At 39.8% G+C, this 22,545-nt stretch overlaps 1 protein-coding gene across 2 annotated transcripts in view; it reads right to left on the bottom strand.

Moving 5' to 3' along the window:
- Positions 1-22,545, bottom strand: part of PFKFB1 (6-phosphofructo-2-kinase/fructose-2,6-biphosphatase 1) — a 56,519-nt gene that overhangs the window by 19,032 nt on the left and 14,942 nt on the right. For both annotated transcript variants that reach the window (XM_090265194.1, XM_090265195.1), the window contains exons 3-8: positions 13,616-13,741; positions 11,034-11,127; positions 9,077-9,143; positions 7,894-7,968; positions 5,699-5,755; positions 3,612-3,733 (exon numbers count right to left, since the gene is read on the bottom strand). In XM_090265194.1, the coding sequence (XP_090121320.1) occupies positions 3,612-3,733; positions 5,699-5,755; positions 7,894-7,968; positions 9,077-9,143; positions 11,034-11,127; positions 13,616-13,741 (541 nt within the window). The remainder of the gene's footprint in view (positions 1-3,611; positions 3,734-5,698; positions 5,756-7,893; positions 7,969-9,076; positions 9,144-11,033; positions 11,128-13,615; positions 13,742-22,545) is intronic.

Here is a 22,545-nt window from a genome sequence, read left to right as displayed (position 1 = left end):
TAACTGTTTTAGAGACTTGGTTCCTGGCCACCTTCAGGAGCTCACTGTCTGATATAATCTCCCTGTGTCTCTTTTTCTCAGTCTCAACTTGAGCCAAGTTGCCTTTTTACCTTCAGTCATCACACTCCAGGCATCTGGGGTTCTCTTCTCTGTGGTTCACACACTTGACACAGTCGGGGAGTGCTTCCCTGGATACCTCCAACATCTCATTGGCAGTTCCAAATTTTTCCACTCCCTTGCCCATTCAAATCATGATCCAGGCTCTGCCTCTCTGTTCTTTGAACCTCTGCTATGGATATATTGTACTTGACACTCTATAGGCAGTTACGTGATTATGTCTCTGTGAGCTTGTGTCTCTGTGTGTATATCTCTTTCCTTACTCAGAAAGGAGAGTGAGTTGGGTTCTTCCCCTATCTTCCATGCAGTCAGTAAACACACCCTTGTCTGTTCTAAGCATTGTTCTTGGGCCGAGGACTCAGCATTTGCCCTTTGGGAGCTCTTAGGACAGTTAGGAATATACACTTAGAAATGTATGATCAATGCTCAACACCCATTCCATAAACAGTCACGAGTCACTTTCTCTAAGGTGTGCCAAGTGCCAGAGCATGGGAATCCAGAGGTGGTTTACAGCATCAGCGGGAAACCTGTAGTACTTGCTTAAAACCCCTTTTTAATCCTCTCAATTCTGTGTTTTGTTATGAACTAATAACTATAAACAGGATGATAATCAAATTATTCAACAACCTGTTTGCAGAGGAGCTCAAAATGGGAGACATTGACTAATTAGAAGGCTAGAAACATGGGTCAAGACTTCTGAAGCACTTGCTGTGCCAGGCATTAGTTGCTAAGTTGTCTGATTGTAAGGAATTCAGGGTGATCCCTGGAAAGAGGTGGGGGAGGCTGGGGCAGTGAAGTGACACACCAGGAACCCTGCGTGCACAGTAACAAAACTCAGTGAATGGAAATAGCAGGTAAGGGAGTGGCTGATGGGTTTGGTTTTAGATAATTTCTCTGATGTTCCTAAAGAAGGCATTTCTATCTGCACCATACTCATCATGCTCATCTCTATCATTCATTCTGATGGGTCGCATAGGGCATTCAAATTTGCTGAACATTTTGGGGGATTCTGGCAGGGAATGCAGACTTCCAAGTACATGAATCCATATAACAATCCTAGGAAGCTGAGATTATTATCTTTGTTTTATGATTGAGGAAACTGAAACAGAGACAGGAAGTGATTTGCTTAAGGTCAACCTCTCCAAGGACTCTCAGAGTTTAGGGTTAGAAAATATATGATGTAGCATTGTTGCCTGGTTACTATCTGTTCCTGACACTAGGTTCTTGGTGGCTCTAGGTGAATTTCCAAATTCCTCAGCTTACTCTGACATTCTTGGTGCCTTCACACACTGGTCCCACTTGGTCTCACCTCACTATTCCATGCTCATGCTCATAACTACTTTATTTCACTGTAGCCATAATGCCTTTGCTGGAGTATTGTCTGTACTTCTCTACTCTTATTTAGATTTAACTAGGCCATTAAGAAGTGCTATTCTCTTTGCTTGAAAAAATGTTCCTTGCCTGGTTTCCAAAGTTGAAGTCCTATGCCTCCATCATTCAAGAGCCAGTATACACACTCTCTCTAGGAAGACTTCTTTAAGCCCAGGATCATGTGAAGCCATTTAGGGGTGCTTCACACCAAAAGTATTATAGTAGTTAATACCAGTACTCATCATGTATAATTTAAAACAAAGTTATAAAGTATATTATAATATGAGGAGGTTCTACCAAGATCTGGTTTCATTTATTTCCATTTTGACTACCTTGATGCTGGAAATAGAAGATATTAAAAGATTTAAAGATTATTTTCTTCTTATTATTGGTAGTCTCTGCCTTTCTGGTGCCCTAAACACATCTAGTCTACCTACTGGGTAAACCTGCTCTTCTAGACCTCTTTCTCTGAGCTGAGCTTGGTCCCCTCCTCTGTGTTCCTCCAGCCCACTCATTTTACCATCCCCACTATTCTGATCAACTGCATACTTATTGTATTCCCCAACCAAGTGGTGATTCTATCGGAGCACAGACACACCTTTCTTCTTTGGGTTCCTAGGGCACAGCTTAGGGCTGGGCCCTGAGGCATGGACTATAAATGTCTGTTGATGGAAAAGTGATTAAATAAAGCCAACCTTCATAACAAGTCATCTTCATGCTCAAACCGATTCATCAAACACTATCTGATCCTCTGCAGGAGAATAGGTTGAAGGCTAGGGTCTTTCTCAAAGTCATTCTTTCCCCTGAGCGCCTCTCCTTCAAACTTCTTTCACCATATGCTGCTAGCCCTTATGGTGCTTTTGTGGAAATTGGAAAAAGTTACACTTTACTCAGGGCAGAAACAGCCCCAGTCCAGCATACCTGCCTTGGTGAGAGAAGGAGGTGCACCCTTTACCTAAATGTCCATGCACAGAGAAAAATCTTCACAATTGTGCATAATGTCCTGACTCTTGCACTGAGTATCTAAGGCTCATGTGAAACCTTTTATGATACAGGGATGTGAAAAGGGAAGAAGCAAGCTGGAAGTTTCAAGATAAAGGTTTGAGTACATATTTTGCTACTGATTCATTGTGTGGCTTCAGGTAAGCACTTGCCCTACTCTGGGTCTCCATTTCCCAATCTGAGGAGTAAGGCAGGTAACAATGCTCACCTCTTAGGACTTCAGTTAGACAAAGCTGGAAGGATGTTTTTAAAATTTCCTAGGATAGTATTGATTGTTGAAACCTTCTTACCCTTCTCACTTGGGTTCCAGAGAGTCTGAGTGACCTGAGTCTCTTCTCATCACAATCCATTTTGAAAGAGAGTAGGACTTTGGGAATACCCTATGTCTAAAACTTAACATCTTCCCTCTACTGTCAGCTAAAACCTCTCCTATCTTTACTTGGTATTTTTAATAAAAGTCAATTTTTTCATGTGTCTTCCTATATTTCAAGGCACTATGGAAGATACCTGAGGGTAGAACCCACCTCTCTTGCTCTTATTTATACTCCCTATGTATACCACAGCCCAGAGGGACAAAATACTTATTGATTGAAGAGATATATGTGGGCACTGTAAGAAGAGACATGGCTAGGAGACAGAATACATGGACAAGTGTTTTCAGCTTTCTAAAACTCAGTTTCCTCTTCTTGAACATTTACGATCGTAAGACCTATTTCAGTCTCCTCTACAGGAGTACTGAAGGGATTCAACGAAACAAAGATGAAGATGTTTGAAAACTGAAGTACCATCCATGGGTAAAGAACATTTTTCAAAAAATAATAGCAGTTAAGACCAAGGGAGGCTTCCCCTCTTCACCCTGAGACCTGGTCCCTGCTCTGTCCGTATTGCTCAGGAAAGCATTCCTTCAATCCTCTCATGAACACTTTACACATCAAGAAATCACCACCTCATTGATAAGTAGAGCTAGGAGTGCCCTTGAAGACAAATCATCAAGCCTAGCTCCCTGATGCTACAGATGAAGAAGTTGAGGCCCAGACAGGGAGGAAGTTTCTCTATATCCTACAGGATATCACATCAGGGCTAAGAATCCAGACCTGGACTTTGAGGTTCTGGGCTCTTACCTGTCCAGTTCGTCATCCAAGGGTTGGTAATTGAGCTCATAGCATTCAATTCTTTTTAGAAAGTCTTCCAGTACCTTTTCTCGGTCACAGTCTATGTAATCAGGGCTGCCGAGTTTCACTTGCTGGGAGAAGGGAGAAGGACAAAGGGACCATGGAAGACAGAGATTCTGACAGTGCCTTTGGAAAGGGCCTTTAGAGATCATCAAGCACAACATAGTCATAGTACAAATGGTAAAACTGAGACTTGGAGAAATGGTTTTGCTTAAGTTTATAAAATTAGTCAGTTGAAGAAAATCTGGATTGTGTGATTCCTCATTACGTATATCTCTGTGTGGTCAAACACAATATCTTATATTATATTCAGTTCTACAGTGTACAATGTTTAAGAAGAATGTTTATAAGTGGATTGGAAATTGTGAGAAATGGTTGAAAAAGAGAAACAAGAGATCTTGGCCAGGGGTCATAATGACTTATATGTATCAAGTGCTTACTGGAAGAACATGGCATGTTGGGTTTACATTTCTGAAGAGCTGGCATCTCCAATAACCTCAATACCTACCATTTCCACTCATCTCAGTGAGTCACACTATCATTCAACCAGTTACCTGAACCTAAAGGAATCTGGAAGTCATCTTACAATAGATGTGTCCCTTTCTAACATTCCCCACCTCTCAGCAGGCACCAAAATCCTCTCCACTATACCTTCTAAACATCTCTCCAATTGGCCTCTATTTTTCTCTTGTTTGGGTGCTCATGATAGCTTTGTGACAGATTACTCTGTCTAAAATCTTGTTATTTCTGATGTATTCCCCATATCAGCAGCCAGAAGGATATTTCTCATGTGCACATCCGATCATGGAATTCCCTTGCTTAAAACCTTTCATATTTCCTTATATATTTTAGAACAAAGTATGAACTATTTTAGCAGGTGACTCATGGCTTGTCATTATTGGGCCCCAAATAATTTTTTTCATCCTCAGTTCCCATTGTTCCCCTATTTCTCCACATGTTATTCCCTTATTTTCCATTCTTTGCCTGCCAAATTCCTATGCATTCTTCAAGGTGCACATTAGCTATTACCCTCATTGAGAAGCCTTCCTGATACACCCTATCCCTTCCATGCAAGGTTGGGTCCTCAACACTGTGCTCCCACAGCCTCCTTTATTCCCTCATCTTAGCATTGATAACAGAGAGTTATGTCTATAAACTTGCTGGTCTCTCTCACTAGACTGTGACCTCAAGAGCAAGACTCTTTTCTATCCATTTCTATGTCTCTTAACACCCAGAATGGCCTGGCACAGGTTTATGGATTCATTTTCTATTGAATCAGTAAATGGATGAATAGATGAAGAGGAAAGAGAGGGATTGGACATGTTCTTTGCCCCTAAAGGCAAAAACAGGACCAATGAGTGGAAATTACAAGGAGGCAGATTTCAGCTTGATTGGGCTGCATTTGATGAAGGCAATGAGCCTCTTGTCACAAGAGCTATGAGGAAAAAAATCTAGACAAACATTAAGCTGAAATTTCAAGTTTATGATGAAAGGTTGAAGGACATGAATTTTAAGGTCTCTTCTGTCCCTGAGCTCCAGTAATTTGATGAAATAAGGAACAATAAAATGTGTTTAGTGATCTAGTTCTACACCACATGCCTAGAATCTAAGAGCAGTGATAGCTCTGATATGAATTGTGGAGCAGAATAAAGAGCTTTTGAGGCAGATAGCCAAACCTGAGGTCCAGTCCCAGTTATACCTCTTTCTGGCTGTATAAACCCTTGATAACTCATTTCCTCTCTTGGAACCTCAGTTTATTGTTTCCAACACTGAAATGATTCCTAACGTGCATGTTTGTTGTGAAAAATCAATGAGAGTCAAAGTTGGTGCCTGGTGCATATTAATAACTCTATATATGTTGGCTTCATTTAATTCCATAGAAAAATTGTAGGCCACAATTGTCAGAGAATGCTTCCTATAGGAAGTGGGAGGGGAATCCTGAAGAAAAATACCTTCTTTAATCTCATGGAGGTATTTTTAGGTATGATCCAAGCCCAAGGCAAAGTAAGGAGAAAAGGTAACTTGGTGCTCCTTACCCTGATGTTTTCTGCAATGATGCCAGGGTCATTACAGATGGACTCAATAAAAAACACCTATAAGAGAAACAAAATAGATACTTCCAGCAGGGAATTGTGTTTGCTAAGAGCTAAACATAGCTTGACCCCTTCTAAATGTCTCTGAATCATCCCTAGATGTGGGGAACTGTTCCTTGTGGTTTCTAGGTGAGGCAGCTCAGCCTCACCTAGAGTCATCTCTGACAACATAATTTCATACAGTGGTGCTTTAGGATTCTGAGTTTTATGAGGCAGATTGCTTCCAAATTGAATGACTCATGATTGTCACTTTGTGTTTCTGCTGTTTTTTTTTTTAAAGTGAGACCCTATAAATAATTTCTACAAAATGAATTTTGTTCTTAGAAAGATATAATGCTCCAAGAAAGAAGGACCACCTTTTGTAAGTAGCATGGTAAGATGGTGATGGGAATTTAGCTCACCTGATACCATTTCACCTGAAGTCAACTTTCCTGATGCCAATTCACCTAATTAATTCATCTGAAACAATCACTTTTCTAGAGCAGTAGTTAATTTTTCTTTCTTTTTTTGCAAATAAAACTTTTTATTCCACTTCACCTTTTACACACATCTCCCTAACCCCTCTCCCTTCTGACAATCATCAGTTTGTTTTCTGTATCTATGGATGTTTTTTTGTTTTATTTATTTAGGTTCCACAAATAAATGAAATAATATGGTATTTGTATATTTTTGTCTGAGTTATTTCACTTAGTATAAAACCCTCTAGGTCTATCCATGTTGTCAGAGATGACAAGATTTCATTCTTTTAATTGCCAAGTGATATGCCATTGTGTGTGTATGTATGTGTATATGTATACAAGGGTATATACATGCCTTTTGGAACATTATGGCTTTCTAAGAATCTAATTGTTATCTATCTACCATATCTTCTTCATTCATCTACTTTTTAAAAATCTTATTGCACTTTTTTCCATTACCATTTATTTTCCTTATATACCTTCCCCCTGCAATCACCACTCTGTTGTCCATGTCCCTGAGTCCTTTTTCCTTTTTGCTTGATACTTCCACCTCCTAACTGCCCCCAATATCTGTCAACCTGCTCTCTATCTATGACTCTGTCTCTATTTTGTTTATTAGTTCAGTTTGTTTATTAGATTCCACATATGAGTGAAATCATGTGGTATTTGTCTTTCTCTGACTGGTTTATTCGCTTAGCATAATGTTCTCCAGGTCCATCCATACTGTCACAAAGGGTAAAACTTTCTTCTTTTTTATGGCTGAGTAGTATTCCATTGTGTAAATGTCCTGCGTATCTTCTTTATTCATCTATTGATGAACACCTAGGTTGCTTTTATAACTTGGCTATTGTAAATAGTGCTGCAATAAACGTAGGTGCATGTATCTTTTGAATTAGTGTTTTTCCCCCCTTTGGATAAATAAATACCCTGAAGTGGTATTGCTAGGTTGTATGGAAATTCTGTTTTTAATTTTTTGAGGGATCTCAACTGCCTTCTGTAGTGGCTGCACCAATTTACAATCCCACCCACAATGTATGAGTGTTCACTTTTTCCCATACCTTCGCCAACACTTGTTATTTGTTGGCTTTTTGATGATAGCCATTCTGTCTGGTGTGAGGTGGTATTCCACTGTGGTTTTTATTTGCATGTCCCTGATGATTGGTGATGTTGACCATCTTTTAATATGTCTATCAGTATGTCTCCTATGGAGAAATATATATTCCAGTCCACTACCCATTTTTAATTGGATTGTTTTCTTAATGTTGAGTTGCATGAGTTCTTTGTATTTTGGATATTAATCCCTTATCGGATATATCACAAATATCTTTTCTCACTCAGTAGGTCTTTTTTCCATTTTGTTGATGGTTTCTTTTGTGGTGTTTACTGGTTTTTAGTTCTTATATATGCTTTTTGTAGTAGTTCTCTCTCCTCTTTCCTCACCCTCCCCTTACAATGTCAGCCAGTCAGCAATGATTTTCCATTGCCTAATGTGACACTTCTCCTTCCCTGTTCTGTTCTGTTCTGTTGGTTCTAAACATGATCTGGAAAGCCATCTCATCCAAATTGAAATGTTGAGCCTATGGTAGCTGATTTGGCATCTATGAGCCCTCTGGTTTGCCTTTCTTTGGGACTTGTGCCTGGATAAGTAGGTTCTAGGTAAGAGTAGCAGTGTTACTATACCTTGTAACCATGTTCCTTAGCAAACTGCAAAATCAGTGATCGTCGTTCTCTGGTAGTGTTGGTGGCATCAAAAACCTAGAGGCAGATGATGAAATTAGTTTACTGTGAGTCTGATGCCAATAGAATGTCTACTCTTTGACCATTCTTATGGCCAACTAAGTGGAGTGTTACCAGGAGGGGATAGAACTTGGACTGGTTGATGAAGGATAGTAAGGATTTGGAATTGGCTTGTATCAATTTCCCAAGCACTCATTGAACCCTGCTGTCTATCCCAAAGTGTAGCAGGCTCTGTAGGTATAAGGCAAGAGAAAAACTGGGTTTTTAGTAGGGTCATTATACAGGTGAAGTAGCTGAGCTTAGAGGAAGTATTTACCTTAACTGAGGTCACTGAGAGTTGCTGACAGAGCAGAGCTAGAACTGATTTCTCAACTCCTAAGTGAGGCTTCTTCTTTCCCTATTGCTTTAGTTAAGAATGGGAAACAACTCCCTATCCTTAGCACATTAGATGGGACAATTTGCATATTTGAAGATGTTTTTCATTTTTAGAATTTGCAAATCCTATCTCAAGGGTCTATGGCAGCGATTCTCAACCTGTGGGTCGCGACCCCTTTGGGGGTCAAACGACCCTTTCACAGGGAACGTCTAAGACCATCGGAAAACACATATATAATTTCATATTGTTTTTGTGATTAATCACTAGCTTTAGTTTTGGTTGGGGCTCACCACAACGTGAGGAACTGTATTAAAGGGTCGTGGCATTAGGAAGGTTGAGAACCACTAGTCTATGGCATTAAATTGACTAAGATGTTTAGGTAAATCACAGAACTAAAAAGTTTATACTTTAGTTTTAAATTCTAGTGTAGTCCTGCTAAATTCTTGGAAATGAAGTGTTAGGTGTAGTAGTTAAAAGTGTAGATTCTGGAGCTACACAACCTGGATTTCAGTTCTGTCCTACCACATACATACTGTGCCATTTTGGGAAATTATTTAATCTCTCTATGTGTCATTTTTCTGGGATATAAAATGGGGCATAATTATAATACTTTTCTCATGGGATAAGGTGGAATTAAATTAATATGTACAAAGTACTTAGAATAATGTGTGGAACACAGTAAATGCTTAATACATATTAGCTGTTCTCCATCCCAGCAGAAACCCTATGGGAAAATACAAATTTATTTACCGCAACACGTCCTTCCTCACAGCTGAAATAGTTATGAACATCCTTCAGGGCTGCCAAAGCACACTGTCTGAGAAAGATGGGGAAAAAAACAGACAAGATTTATCCCCAAGACTGGTTCCTCTCAATTTTTCTTTTTAAAAAAATATTGTTCTATTACAGTCCTCCCAATTTTTCCCCCACTGCTCTCCACTGCTCCACCCTCTCCCTTCTCCCTGAGTCCACCCCAACCCTGTTGTTTATGTCCATGGGTCATTCATACATGTTCCTTGACTAGACCTTCTCCCTTCTCCCCGACCTCTTATCCCCCTCCCCCTCCCCTCTGGTCAGTGTCAGTCTGTTCCTTGTTTCCATGCCTCTCGTTCTATTTTGCTTGTTTTGTTCATTAGGTTCTTCTTATAAGTGAGATCGTATGGTATTTGTCTTTCACTGCCTGGCTTATTTCACTTAGCATAACATTCTCCAGTTCCATCCATGCTGTCACAAAAGGGCAGGAGTTCCTTCTTTCTTTCTGCTGCATAGTATTACATTGTGTAATTGTACTGCAGTTTTTTGATCTACTCATCCACTGATGGGCACTTAGGCTATTTCCAGCACTTGGCTATTGCAAATAACACTGCTATGAACACAGGGGTGCATAGGTTCTTTTGAATTGGTGTTTAAAGATTCATGGGGTATATTCCCAGCAGTGGGATCACTGGATCAAAAGGCAGTTCCATTTTTATTTTTTTGAGGAAACTCCTTACTGTTTTCCACAGTGGCCGCACCAGTCTGCATTCCCACCAGCAGTGCACTGGGGTTCCCTTTTCTCCACATCCTGGCCAGCACTTGTTGTTTGTTGATTTATTAGTGATGGCCATTCTGACAGGTGTGAGGTGGTATCTCATGGTGGTTTTAATTTGCATCTCTCTGATGGCTAGTGATGTTGAGAATCATTTCATATGTCTATGGGCCCTCTGTATGTCTTCATTGGAGTAGTGTCTATTCAGGTCCTTTGTCCCTTTTTTAATTGGATTTTTTTGTCTTCCTGGAGTTGAGTCATATGAGTTCTTTATATATTTTGGAGCTCAAACCCTTGTCTGAGGTATCATTGGCAAACATGTTTTCCCATACAGTTGGTTCCCTTTTCATTTTGCTGATGTTTTCTTTAGCTGTGCGAAAGCTTTTTAATTTGATGTAGTCCTCAAATTTTATTCAGTACCTTTTGCACCATCCCTCAGATGTCCTACATTACATTATTCATCTAGTAAACATTTACACATGACAAGCACAGAGAGGTCACATAGGTGACAGTGGATCTGTGTCTATATCTTAGGAGCAGGTATAAAGTGGCATACCCAGGAAAAATTGAATAATGACAGAAGTCATAATATTAAAGACTCCAACCCTTGAGTTAATAGAGCTCAAGCTGAACTGGTTCTTGAAGCTAGTTAGAGCCTGAGCATATGATCTGTGAAGTAGAAGGCATTCCTGGCATGGGTAACAGTACAAGCACAGATATGACATTGGCAATGTTTTATGGTTTTGGCCAAAAATATATTCAGTTATTACTCTTTTCAAGGTTCTATTATCCTCCTAAGGCATGGATCAATAAGTGTGACACAGGCTCTCTTCTGAAAGTGTTCAGAGTCTTGTAGAGGAGAGAGACCTTGAAATTGAATGGATGGCATCAGAGAGACTAGAGTATGACAACCTATTAAGACTAATTATTTCTAGGCTGAGAAGTTTTTATTCTTTCCTGTCAGAAGTAGGAGACTTTAAAGTTCTTAAGCAGGGGATAGCTATGACTAGAAACAGGCTTTGTGTAAGATGGTAGAAGAGCTATCCGAATCACCATTTGAGAGTCTAGAGGGCCTCCTTGCTAACCCTAGTGGCTTTGCCCCAGTCTTTCATCATCTGAACAAAGCCTTCCTCCCTCAGCCAGGGGGCAGCACAGGTCCCTAAAATGTTAGGTACTTACTTCCTTATAAGTAGGGCTTCCATGTTGTTTGGGAGAAAGAATTCGTAGTTCTTGTAGCTAACTGCCTCTCTTCGATACTGGCCTAAATTAAACACTGGAAGCAAGGAACACTGGTGAAGAGGTGGAGAAGATCTCAGTGGCAAAAGCAAAACCAAAAAACATGTTCTTGCTGGGAGGGATTATAGAGGTAGAATAAGGTATAAATTGTAGCTATAAAATAGGCCTACGAAGCTTCAAACAAAGGCTACCAGATCATTTATTTTTTACAACAGTCATGCAAAGTGGGAATTCACCTTTCTCATTTTATAAAAGAGAAAACTGAAGTTCAGAGATAGTAAATAACATTCACAGTTAATTACTGGGGAGCTAGGATTCAAACCCAGGCCTATTTGGCTCCAAAGCTGGTGGTATTCCCCTTATTCTATTTTAACATAAACTCAAACCCTTTTCATGCCCTACTCCATTGGAAAGATAAACTGAGGTCCATGGAATAAAATCAATCACCAAGGGTCCAATAGTGAGTCAGAACTAGTTTGGACTTTCTGAATCATAGTCCAATGTTACTACATTTTTCTGTATCATGACAGAGAATCTAAGTTTATGCCTTCTCTAAGACATATTTTCTCATTGGTACTGGTGAAAAACCAGAGAGGAGGAAAGGAAAGAAAATGGGATAATAAGCAAAGAGGTAATATAACATTTCATTCATTCAACTAATAAATATTTCCTGATGCCCACTCTGTGTCCAGACTGGAGAATGTATGAGGCAGAACTCGGGATCAAACCTGCAACCTAGGCAGGTGCCCCAAACAGGAATTGAACCAGCAACCTTGCAGCTATGGGACTACATTGCAACCAACAGAGCCACATCAGCCAAGGCTCTACACTTTTTTAATGTGTGTCTTCTGCTGAAGTCCCTACCAGTAACAACTTGGTACAGATTATTATGCAAGTATGCTTTTGGCTGCACATAAGATAAAATCCAACTCTAAATTGACTTTAAAGGAGTGGTGATTGTATTATGTATTAGGAAAGTTCAGGAATAGAACTGCATTTTGGCATAGCTTAATGAAAAAAACTAAAAAAACATACAATGGGAGAAAGGAGGACATAATGGGAATAGAGAGGGGATAAACAACAGAGGAGGACCCAAAGAAGGTAATGCAATATTTCATTCCAATGTATGCTTTGTTAAGCAGGACATGAGTTCTGAGGTCTCAGAGCTGAACCATATCTGCATGATGAGGCTCTCAAAGAACTCAGAATCCAGCAGCTGGGACGAGAATAAACCAGTAAACAGAGAGCTCTGACCCAGTTTGGTAAGGGCTCTGACAGAGCCATGCAAAAAAGTAGGGGGAAGAAAGGACTAATTAACTTGGGGTCACCTGAGAAGGTTTCTTGGAGAAAGCAGCATTTGAACCAGTCCTTTTAGGAGGGCAGGCCTTTTACAGGAAGGCATGGGGGCTGGAGTGGGGAACAAAGACATTGCAGGTAGAGGAACAGCTTGAGCAAAGGTATAGCATTGGCGGAAGGCAGCATATCTTTGGGGGATGGTAAGTCATCGACTGTGACTGAGCAGAAAGACTGGCAGGGGCCAATTATGGAAGGCCTTGAACGACAGGCTAAGGAGCTGGATTTAAGTCTGCAGGCCAAGAGATCTCTTGGAGACTGTAGGTATGGTCAGCTTTGTGCTTTGAAATATGACTGTGAGAGCCTCTGGGAGAATGGAGTGGACTGGAGCAGACAGGAAGCAGGCGCATTAGAGCAGGTTTGTGTAGGAGCTCAGAGGAGCACGGTCGTCTGAGCAGGAACAGAGGAATCAAATAGGATCTGGGACACACGGTGGGGTGTAGAGAAATCAACTGGAGAACGGGAGAGATTGACTGCTGAATGAGAGGTAGTAAGCAGAAAAGAGATCACATCGAGGAGAATGGAAAGCTGGTAGTAGGGAGCAGGAAAGAGGTTGACAGGCAGGGAAGAAGACCCCTCTGGAGGCGGAATGAGGCAGGACCACTTCCAGCTGGGGAGGGGGACTGGACAGTCTTAGACCTAAGGAGAGGCTTGGAGAGAGCAGACACCTTCTGGACTCAAAAGGATGAGGTGAGCCAAGGTGTCCAGCTTTAGTGAAAACTCTGTGGGTCCCTTCTGGCTGCAGCTTCAATGTGCTTGATTCCACATGCTGCTAAGTTTTGAAGAAAAGCTTAAGGTAGTGAAGAAACGGTGATGCTAATAAAAACAGTATTATTGGTGTGGTAATAATAGAAATAACAATAAAAATAGTATCCTACTCATAGGGTTGTTTCGAGGTCTTGCAAAAAATGAGCTCCTCGGGAAAGTTAATCTTACTAGTTTTCCTACTTAGCATGGGGTTGGGCACAGAGTATGTGCTCAAGAAATTTTAAAATTTGTGAGTGTAGTGGTAGTGGTAGTAGTACTAGTAGCTGTAGTAGTACTAGTCCATATTCTGTAATTGAGACTTTCCTAGTACTCAAGGCATTGCCCATCTTGAGGCTTGCTATCTTACTATGTTTTCAGCCAGTGGCCTGTAGGGGGCTGTATAACAAAAGGTTTCAGAGACTTACCTTTAGTTGGTGTTCCTATCCAGTTCAGATATCGGGTGAGCTTTGTAGAGATGTAAGTCTTTCCTCGAGCTGGTAAACCCACCATAATCACCATTGTGGGGGAATTGGTAAACTGGGGTATGGATGCTGGAAGACAAACAGAGCCTCAAAAGCTTATCTCTAGGTTCACATGATCTTCTAGTATAAGCTCAGGGATGTAGAATTGGAAGGACCATCTCTCCCATTATAACTATATAAAAATCCCGGAAATTGCAGTTGACTTCTCTTGAAATCACCATAAAACTGAGATTTCAGTGCAAACATTTAATCCAAAATCTGTAGAGACAAACATCTGCAGGGAGCAACAGTGCCCAGATATTTGTTTCTTTCACAGATAGTACTGAACAACATATAAACTCATAAGAAGTTCAGCTAAAAATGGTTAAGGAATTGCATAATGTTGGTTGTGGGCTAGTGTAAGAATGTGAAGACTCTGGGGGCTGCAGACATAAGTGGTTTCACATCCTCTTGCAGACTTTTCCTTTAGGAATTCCACTAAGTGCTAACAGGGAAGACTGAGAGGAATCCTGAGAAAGATATCCTATAGTTCTGGCTTTGGGAAGGAAACAAAACAGCAGCCATTGCTGAAATTTCCCCCAGACCATTCTCCCTACATACCCTATGGAAGAAAAGCCTTAATCATCATGGGGAAAGACAATAAAACTGTAGCATGAGAGCACTGGTGGAAATTCACTGAAGCTGGCAGAGAGGAGTGGCCAACACCACTCATTGAGACTCTGCCCAGACTAAACTGCTCTATCTCCCCTAAGGAAAATAAGCTTTAGTCTGCAACAGGAACTGAGGGCGCTGGTGGAAACTCAATACAGCTGGAGAAGAAAAATGGAAAAAATGTTTTAATCCAGGAAGAGCAGTAATATTTAGAGGAGAGGCAGAACACTTGGGAAGGTCAAAACTCTAAGACTCAGGATAAGACCAAGAGTTAGGCTTAATCAGAATGGCATAGAATGTCCTTAGTTCCCTATTTCCCACTACCAGGGTAAAAAATAAAATAAAATTAAATAATAATGGACTGTATCTTTAAAGGATGCAAGAAATAAATTGTCTCCAGAGAGAAGCACAATGGGAAGAATGAAGGCAAAAAGAAAACAGTCCGAAGAGACAAATCATCAGAACCAGATTTAGTTATAACACACATGTTGGAATTATCAGACCAGGAATTTAAAATAGCTATGACTACTATGTTAAAGGCTTTATTGGAAAGGTAGACAGAATGCAAGATCAAAAAGGTCATTTCAGCAGGGGAATGGAAAGTATAAGAAATAACTAACTGCAAATGCAAGAAAAAAACAGTAACAGTAACAGATCTGAAGAATTCTTTTAATGTGCTCATCAGTGGACTTGACACAGTTGCAGAATCAGTGAACTATTGAAGATAGATCAATAGAAATTATACAAACTGAAATGCAGAGATAAAAAAAGTTTTAAAAAGTGAGAAACCCAAGAACTTTGGGACACTATTAAACAGGTAATATATGTGTAATTTGACTTCCAGAAGGAGAATGAGGAAGAAGAAATATTTGAAGAAATAATTGCTAAAATCTTCCAAAATCAGTGATTGATACCAAACCAGAGAACCAAGAATGTCAGAGAACACCAAGCAAGATAAATAAAACGTTAAAAAGAATCACATCACACCCAGGCATATAAAATTCAAACTGCAGAAAATCAGGCAAAAATAAAATGTTGAAGGCAGCCAGGAAAAAGGGGTGGAAGGAATACCTTAAAATTAAAAAGTACAACAACAACAACAACAACAACAACAACAACAAATATCACTCAATGGATTCAATGACAAAACAGAAATGATAGAGAAAAGAGTCAGTAAACTCAAAGGTCCACCAATAGAAATAATCTAATATGAACAACAGAGAAATAAAATGCAAACAAAACAAAACAAAACAAACAAACAAACCACAAAAAAACCCACAGATATTCAGGGAAAAAAAAAGTGTGAAAAAAAGACTAATATTCATGTTATTGGTGTTCCAGATGGGGAGGAGAAAAAGAAGGACTTAAAAATGTATTTGAGAAATTATGATTGAAAACTTCCAAAGCTGATGAAAAACACAAACTCAGAGATTCAAGAGTCTGAGTAAACCCTAAATGGGATAAAACCATGAAATCCATTGAGAAACAAAATAATCAAATTGCTAAAAACTAAAACATGGAAATTATCTTGTAGATTACCTATGTCACTATGCCTATGTCATTTACCTCACCACATAGACATCTCACATCATCATAAGGAAAAGGAGTGTGAGTACAGTATAATAAGATATCCTGAGATTGAGAGAGAGACCACATTCACATGACTTTCATTACAGTATACTGTTATAATTATGCTATTATTAATTATTTTACTATTCTCTTACTGTGCCTAATTTATAAATTAAACTTTATAATAGGCATTTATATATAGAAAAAAACATAGAATATATAGGGATCAGTATTATCTGTAGTTTCAGGCACCCACTGGAAGTCTTGGAATGTATCCCCTACAGATAAGGGGGTACTAATTTTCTCAAGATAGTGTGCTATTGGCAAAGACGTTGACGAATAGATCAATGGAATAGAACAGAGAGCCCCAAAGTAGACCCACTCAAATATAGTCAACAGTTTTTGGAAAAGGCAATTGATTGGAGAAAATAATCTTTTCAACAAATGGCGCTAGAACAATTAGAAGTCCATATGCAACAAATGAACATCATCACGTATCTTTTATCTTATGCAAAAAGTAACTCAAAATTGGTCATTGGTCTAAGTATAAAATATTAATCTATAAAACTTCTAAAAGTAAATATAGGAGAAAATTTGCATGCTATTTTGTTTGGCAATGGGTTTCTAGTTACATTACAAAAAGCGCCATCCATGAAAAAATTGATAAATTAAACAACAAAAATTTAAAATATTTACCTGTGAAAGACATTGTTAAGAGAATGAAAATAAATGCTTCAGATTAGGAGAACATATTTGCAAATTACATATCTTGTTTATCTAGAATATGTAAAGAACACTTAAAATTGAACAGTAAAAGAGAAAGTATAATTTTAAAAATTGGCAAAATATCTGAATAAATATTCCACTCACCCTATACAGATGGCAAAGAAGCATATTAAAATATATTCAGTATTATCAATAATTAGGAAAATGCAAATTGAAACTGCAATGAGTACACAAGGAGATATAACTATTAGAACAGCTAAATTTTATTATGTATATTATATATCTATATATGACAATACCAAATGCTGGCAAGGATGTGGAACAAAGGGAACTCTCATTCTTTCCTAGTGGGAATATAAAATTGTTCAGGTATTTTGGAAAACAGGTGGGCAGTTACTTATAAAATTTAACAAATAATTATTATATGACCTAGTACTTCCACTAGGAATGAAAGGTATATAGGAAAGTGAATTGAAAAATTAAGTTTACCCAAAAAGGTATATGAGAATGTTAATAGAGTCTTATTAAAATTTCTAAATACTAGAAACAAACAAGATGTTCTTCAATTTGTGAATGGACACACTGTGATACATTCACAAAATAGAACACTATCCAGCAATTAAGTGAACCATTAATTCATACAACAGCTAGGATAATACCAAATGCATTATGCTAAGAGGAAGAAGCCAGATCAAAGCGCTGACATATGATATAATTCCACTTATATCTTACCCTGGAAAGTACAAAATTATAGGAAATGAGAACAGATCAGTAGTTTTCAGGGGTTGGTGGAGGCCATAGTTGTTGGCTATAATGAGCTGTACAAGGCAACTTTGATGGTGCTGGAATTGTTCTGTATGGTACTTTGGAAGTTGATACTTGTTAATATGTACTTGTCAAAACCCACAGAACTGAAGTTTATTGTATTAAAATTTTAAGAAATCTGGGTAACACAATATTGAATGCAACTTGTGACAAATGAATATAATTGTATTACAAGTATATAGTATAACCTCACTAAATGGGATAGAGATACAAAATCTGAAATAAGTAACTATGGAAAATGGTGTTTTGACTGGATACCACAAGGCTAATGACAGAAAATAAATGTACATAGATACGATACACTAGTTGGTAAAATTATTTCTAACAGGAGTATGGGTGAACAATTCTGAAACTACCACTACATTGGTGTTGAAAATAAATAGATGATAGATAGATAGATAGTTAGTTAGATAATGGATAATGGGAACCTCATATCTCACTGTCTGAGAAAGAAGATACAAATAAAGGGAGAAAGGGGAGAAAGTCTAGAATGAACCATGTACTGCTAAATTAAAGTCAGAATATCAGCACTAAGCCTTGTTTGTTTTAATATATTCACAAATAGATACAGAAATATAGATGTGTATGCATGTGTTAGTATGCATACATAGACTTCTTAGCTCTGTCTGCTGAGAGGACTAGAAACAATGATGCTCATTTGACACCAAGATCTTGGTTTTTGAATACCATTCTTCAATGAAAAGAACCATGAATCTTTGGAGAAATGGTTGGGTATCCTGTAGTGTGATAAAGTAAGGAAGTGCATTTAAAGGGGGCTAGGAGGGTGAGAGTATGTCAAAAGGACTCAGGAATTAACCAAAAAGGGCTCCTAATGGCTAAAACAGAAATAAGTTGAGCAAGAAAAGAAATAAGTATAGTATAGAGTTGTAACCCAAAGAATAAACTAAATATTTATGAGTCCATACAATTACATATAAATAACTGAATTTAAAAATTAGGGAGAAGGGCCAAATCTTCTTTACAGAGGGATTCCAAATAACAAATGAAGAAGAAATGAAGGTAAACAGAAAATCACCATTAGGACACCACAGCAATAATTGCTGCAGGCATTGCTAAAATTGGTGAGTGAAACTTTGAGTACCCAGATATTTGCATAGCCTCAAAGAATTATTCCCAAATTACTGTGGTGGTTTGAACATATTTCTACAAATTAATTCTCTTCCCCCCAAGGAGGTGGCATTTGATTCCCTTTGTCTTGAGTGAGGGCTGAACTTAGAGACTCGATTCTGAAGAATGAAGTATGAAAAGGAAAAAATAGTAACCAGGCAGACTCCACCTAATCCAAGTATATAACATCATCAGAAAGAATTCACGTTTACATCATGTTCCCACTTATATGATGTGATGAGAAGGGCACTTCATCTCTGTGGTATTCCTCCTAAAACTCATACGTATCTACTCTAAACAAAATATCAGACAGCCCCAAATTGTGGGTTATTCTGCAAAACACCTGACCAAAATTGTCATGTTTATGAAAAACAAGGAAAGACTGAAAAATGGTTACAGATTTGAAGACTCTAAGGAGATATGAGAACTAAATACAATGTGGTATGCTATACTGAATTTTGGAACATAGAAAAATATATTAGTGGGAAAATTAGGGAAAGTCAAATAAATCCTGTGGTTTAGTTAGTAGAAATTACCAATGTTTATTTCTTAGATTTGATAAATGAACTATGCTTATATAAAGTGCTAACATTAGTGGAAACTGGATAAATTGTATATTGTAATTATGTAAATCTAAAATTATTTCAAAATAAAAAGTTAAAAAGAATCCAAAATAGACCCTGGCTGCTGTGGCTCAGTGGATTGAACGTTGGCCTGTGAGCCAAGTGTCGCTGGTTCAATTCCCAGTCAGGGCACATGACTAGGTTGCACATCACGTCCCCAGTTGGGGGCATGAGTGAGAGGCAACCACACAGTGATGTTTCTCTCCCTCTCTTTCTCCTTTCCCCTCTCTCTAAAAATAAATAAATAAACAAACAAATAAATAAATTTAAAAAAAAATCCAAGATTGTGGCAGACTAGGTGGAAAGTACACTCACCTCCTCCCAGAACCAAACTGGAATTACAAGTACAGAAACAATCATCCTGAATAAACAACTGAAGCCTAGTTGAATAAAAGTCTTATAACCGAAGATTTACAGAAGAAGCCACATTGAGACTGGTAGTAAGGGTGGTGATGCAAAAATGGTTTGGTCCTGCTCCCTTGGGCAGCAGCAGAGGTCCGAGAGTGATATCTCAGCTTCAGGGGTTTCCCCTGAGAAGCATGGGGTCTAAACTCCAAGCCTGGTCCCCTACCCCAGAGGAACACAGAACACCTGGCTGTTAAAAGTAGTGGGGCCCTTCCCAGGTGGCTCAGTTGGTTAGAGCATCAACCCATACACCAAAAGGTTACAGGTTTGATTCCTGGTCAGAGCACATGCCTGGGTTGTGGGTTCGATTCCCCTGTCAGGGTGCACATGGGAGGCAATTTATCTATGCTTCTCTCTTATATTGATGCCCCCCTCTCTTCTCTCCCCCCTTCCTTTCTCTCTAAATATCAGTAAACGTATCCTTGGGTGAGGATTTTTTAAAAAGCAGCAGGGTTTCTTTCCACAAGGGAGAGACAGGAGTTCACCAGAGAGATAGGTGCCCTCTTAAAGAGCCAACACACAAAATTTCATTTCCAGCCACTAACCCTGGACTCTGGCAGAGGAATGGCAGAGTGAATGAGAGCCACATGAGGGGAGTCTGGGGTTTGTGGCTCTGGGGAGAGAGCCGAAGGGACAGCCACCAAGTTTCCTGTGTTAAGTCATTCTCTCATATTGCAGACTCCATCTTTTTTGGTGGATCACTCCCTTCCATGTGGTATCGTCGGCAGCCGTCCGTCTCGAGAGACGATGGTGTAGCTTCTTAAGAGTCTATCTGCACCGCCGAGAATGGCTGTGCAGTCCGACTCGGGAGTGACACGGTATCTGTTTCCTCCCGTGTTGAATCGACATCTTGCGATGACGCTGGAGTGTCCTCTCCAGTGGAGCTGAAGCTACAGAGCCTGGGCAGGGTGATATGGAGGGTCTGCTGTTGCCCATGCAGCAGACCCCCCCTCTCTTCGCAGCTGAAGGATCCAAGGGAAAGACGGAGTCAATACAGCTTGGCTTCAGGTGCGCCGCAGGAGTTGCCGGTGTTGACTACAACGTCAAACCGCCTTAGAGACTCCGGCTCCAGATTTTCTGTCGGGGTTTACTCCCTTAGCCTTTCCCCTGAAGAGGTATGCCGCAAGGCAGCGGAGGTTTTTTGGAATCAGAGTGGTATCACCCTGAGGGAAAGCAGTAGTTCCACCCTTTGGACATCCTTTTCACCCCACCCTGCAGAGCCCTGCTGAGGGGTCAGCTACCTTGGCCAGGGTGTAGAGGTCTGGGCAGACTCAGGACATGTCAGTGACAGAGTTGTGTGGCATTGGGATAGAGGCCATTCCCCTCACTTTTCTGTGAACCTATTGGCACTTCCCCCTCATGGAGATTTACTAGAATCACTCTCTGGGTTTCTGGTAGACCCACCTTCCAGGCTCTGGGGACAATACCTGCCTGACTCCTAGTCCCTGCACTGTAAGAATCAGGGAAAAATCTGGGACAGATTAAGTTGTGTGACTCTGGGGCAGGGTCCACACTGCTTACCATTCCTGAAGCCTGACCAGCACCTCCCCCTCACAGGAAAACCACTTGCCCCTACCTTGTGACTCACTGTGAACCTACTTCATTCACCTTGAATACTGCCAGAGGCTCTTTCAGTGACTGAGACTAACAAGCATCCACCAGGCATTGGCAGGTAGAGGGGGATCTCAGGGTACATTGGGACATTTGCTGACCTGCCTCCACTTCTGGTGCTGGTATAAGCCAGCCTTGGTGCACACCTTGGTCCTTCCTGTGTGCACCGAGACCCAACAGAGGCAGCCATAAACTCTAGATCACTTGTAGCATCAGACCAGGTTGCCCAGGACCAATCAAGGCAGTGTCTGACATTGGCCTCACCAGAGTCCCTCCCAAGAAACACAGAAGCAACATACACAGTGGCCAGCTTCAGACAACCTCAGAGAAGGATCCAATAAGCTTCACAAGCAGCATATCCAACGGGAGATCTTGGCAGGCACCAAACCCTGCTGAGGCAAATTCTGCTTCATGTGGTCAGCACCTGCACTGAAACTCGCATGCTGTCATTGGGGTTGAACCTCACAGCAGCCATCCTGAGGGCTGAACACAACCAAAAATGGGCCAATAGAAATCAAGACTCAATTACAACAGAAGGGCTCATATAAACCACACAAAAGACATTCCTGGAGCACCTAGCTCTGGTGATCAAGGAAACTGCATCAATAGATCCCACAGGACACCTACTACATAAGGCTATGAAGACTTGGAGTCATAGCAGATCTATCTAACAGATAGAAACAAATACAAAGAGGCAGCCAAATGGGGAGACAAGGAAAAGGCCCAAAATAAAAGAACAAAAGAAATCTCCAGTAGAAGAGCTAAATGAAATGGAGGCAATCAATTTACCAGACATATATGTCAAAGTAATATTATAAAGATGCCCAGCAGCATGAAAAAGGTAATAGAAATATAAAAAAGGATCAGTCAGAAATGAAGAATACAGTGGAAAGAATAAAGAGTATATTGGACGAAGCATAGGATTAAATCAATGATTTGGAAGACAAAGTAGAAAAAAACATCCAATCAGGGCATCAAAAAGAAAAAAAAAATTTAAATGAGGATAGTTTAAGAAAACTTTGAGACAATATGAAATGTCACAACAATGGCATTATAGGGCTACCAGAAGAAGAGAGCAAGCAAAGGATCAAATACCTAGGTGAAAAAATAACTTCCCTAACCTGGTGAAGGAAAAAGACACATAAGTCCAGGAAATGCAGAGTCCCAAACAAGATGAACCCAAAGAGGTGCACACCATGACACATAATAAGTAAAATGACAAAGGTTAAAGACAAAGAGAGAATCCTAAAAGCAACAAAAGAAAAGCAGTTAGTCACCTACAAGGGAGCTTCCATAAGACCATCAGCTAATTTCTCAATGAAATTTTACCAGCCA

Source organism: Furipterus horrens, unplaced genomic scaffold, assembly GCF_987537825.1.
Source record: "Furipterus horrens unplaced genomic scaffold, mFurHor1.1.pri manual_scaffold_17, whole genome shotgun sequence".
NCBI lineage: Eukaryota > Metazoa > Chordata > Mammalia > Chiroptera > Furipteridae > Furipterus > Furipterus horrens.
Note: the sequence above shows the minus strand (reverse complement) of the source record. Positions and strands in the feature narration are given on the sequence as shown.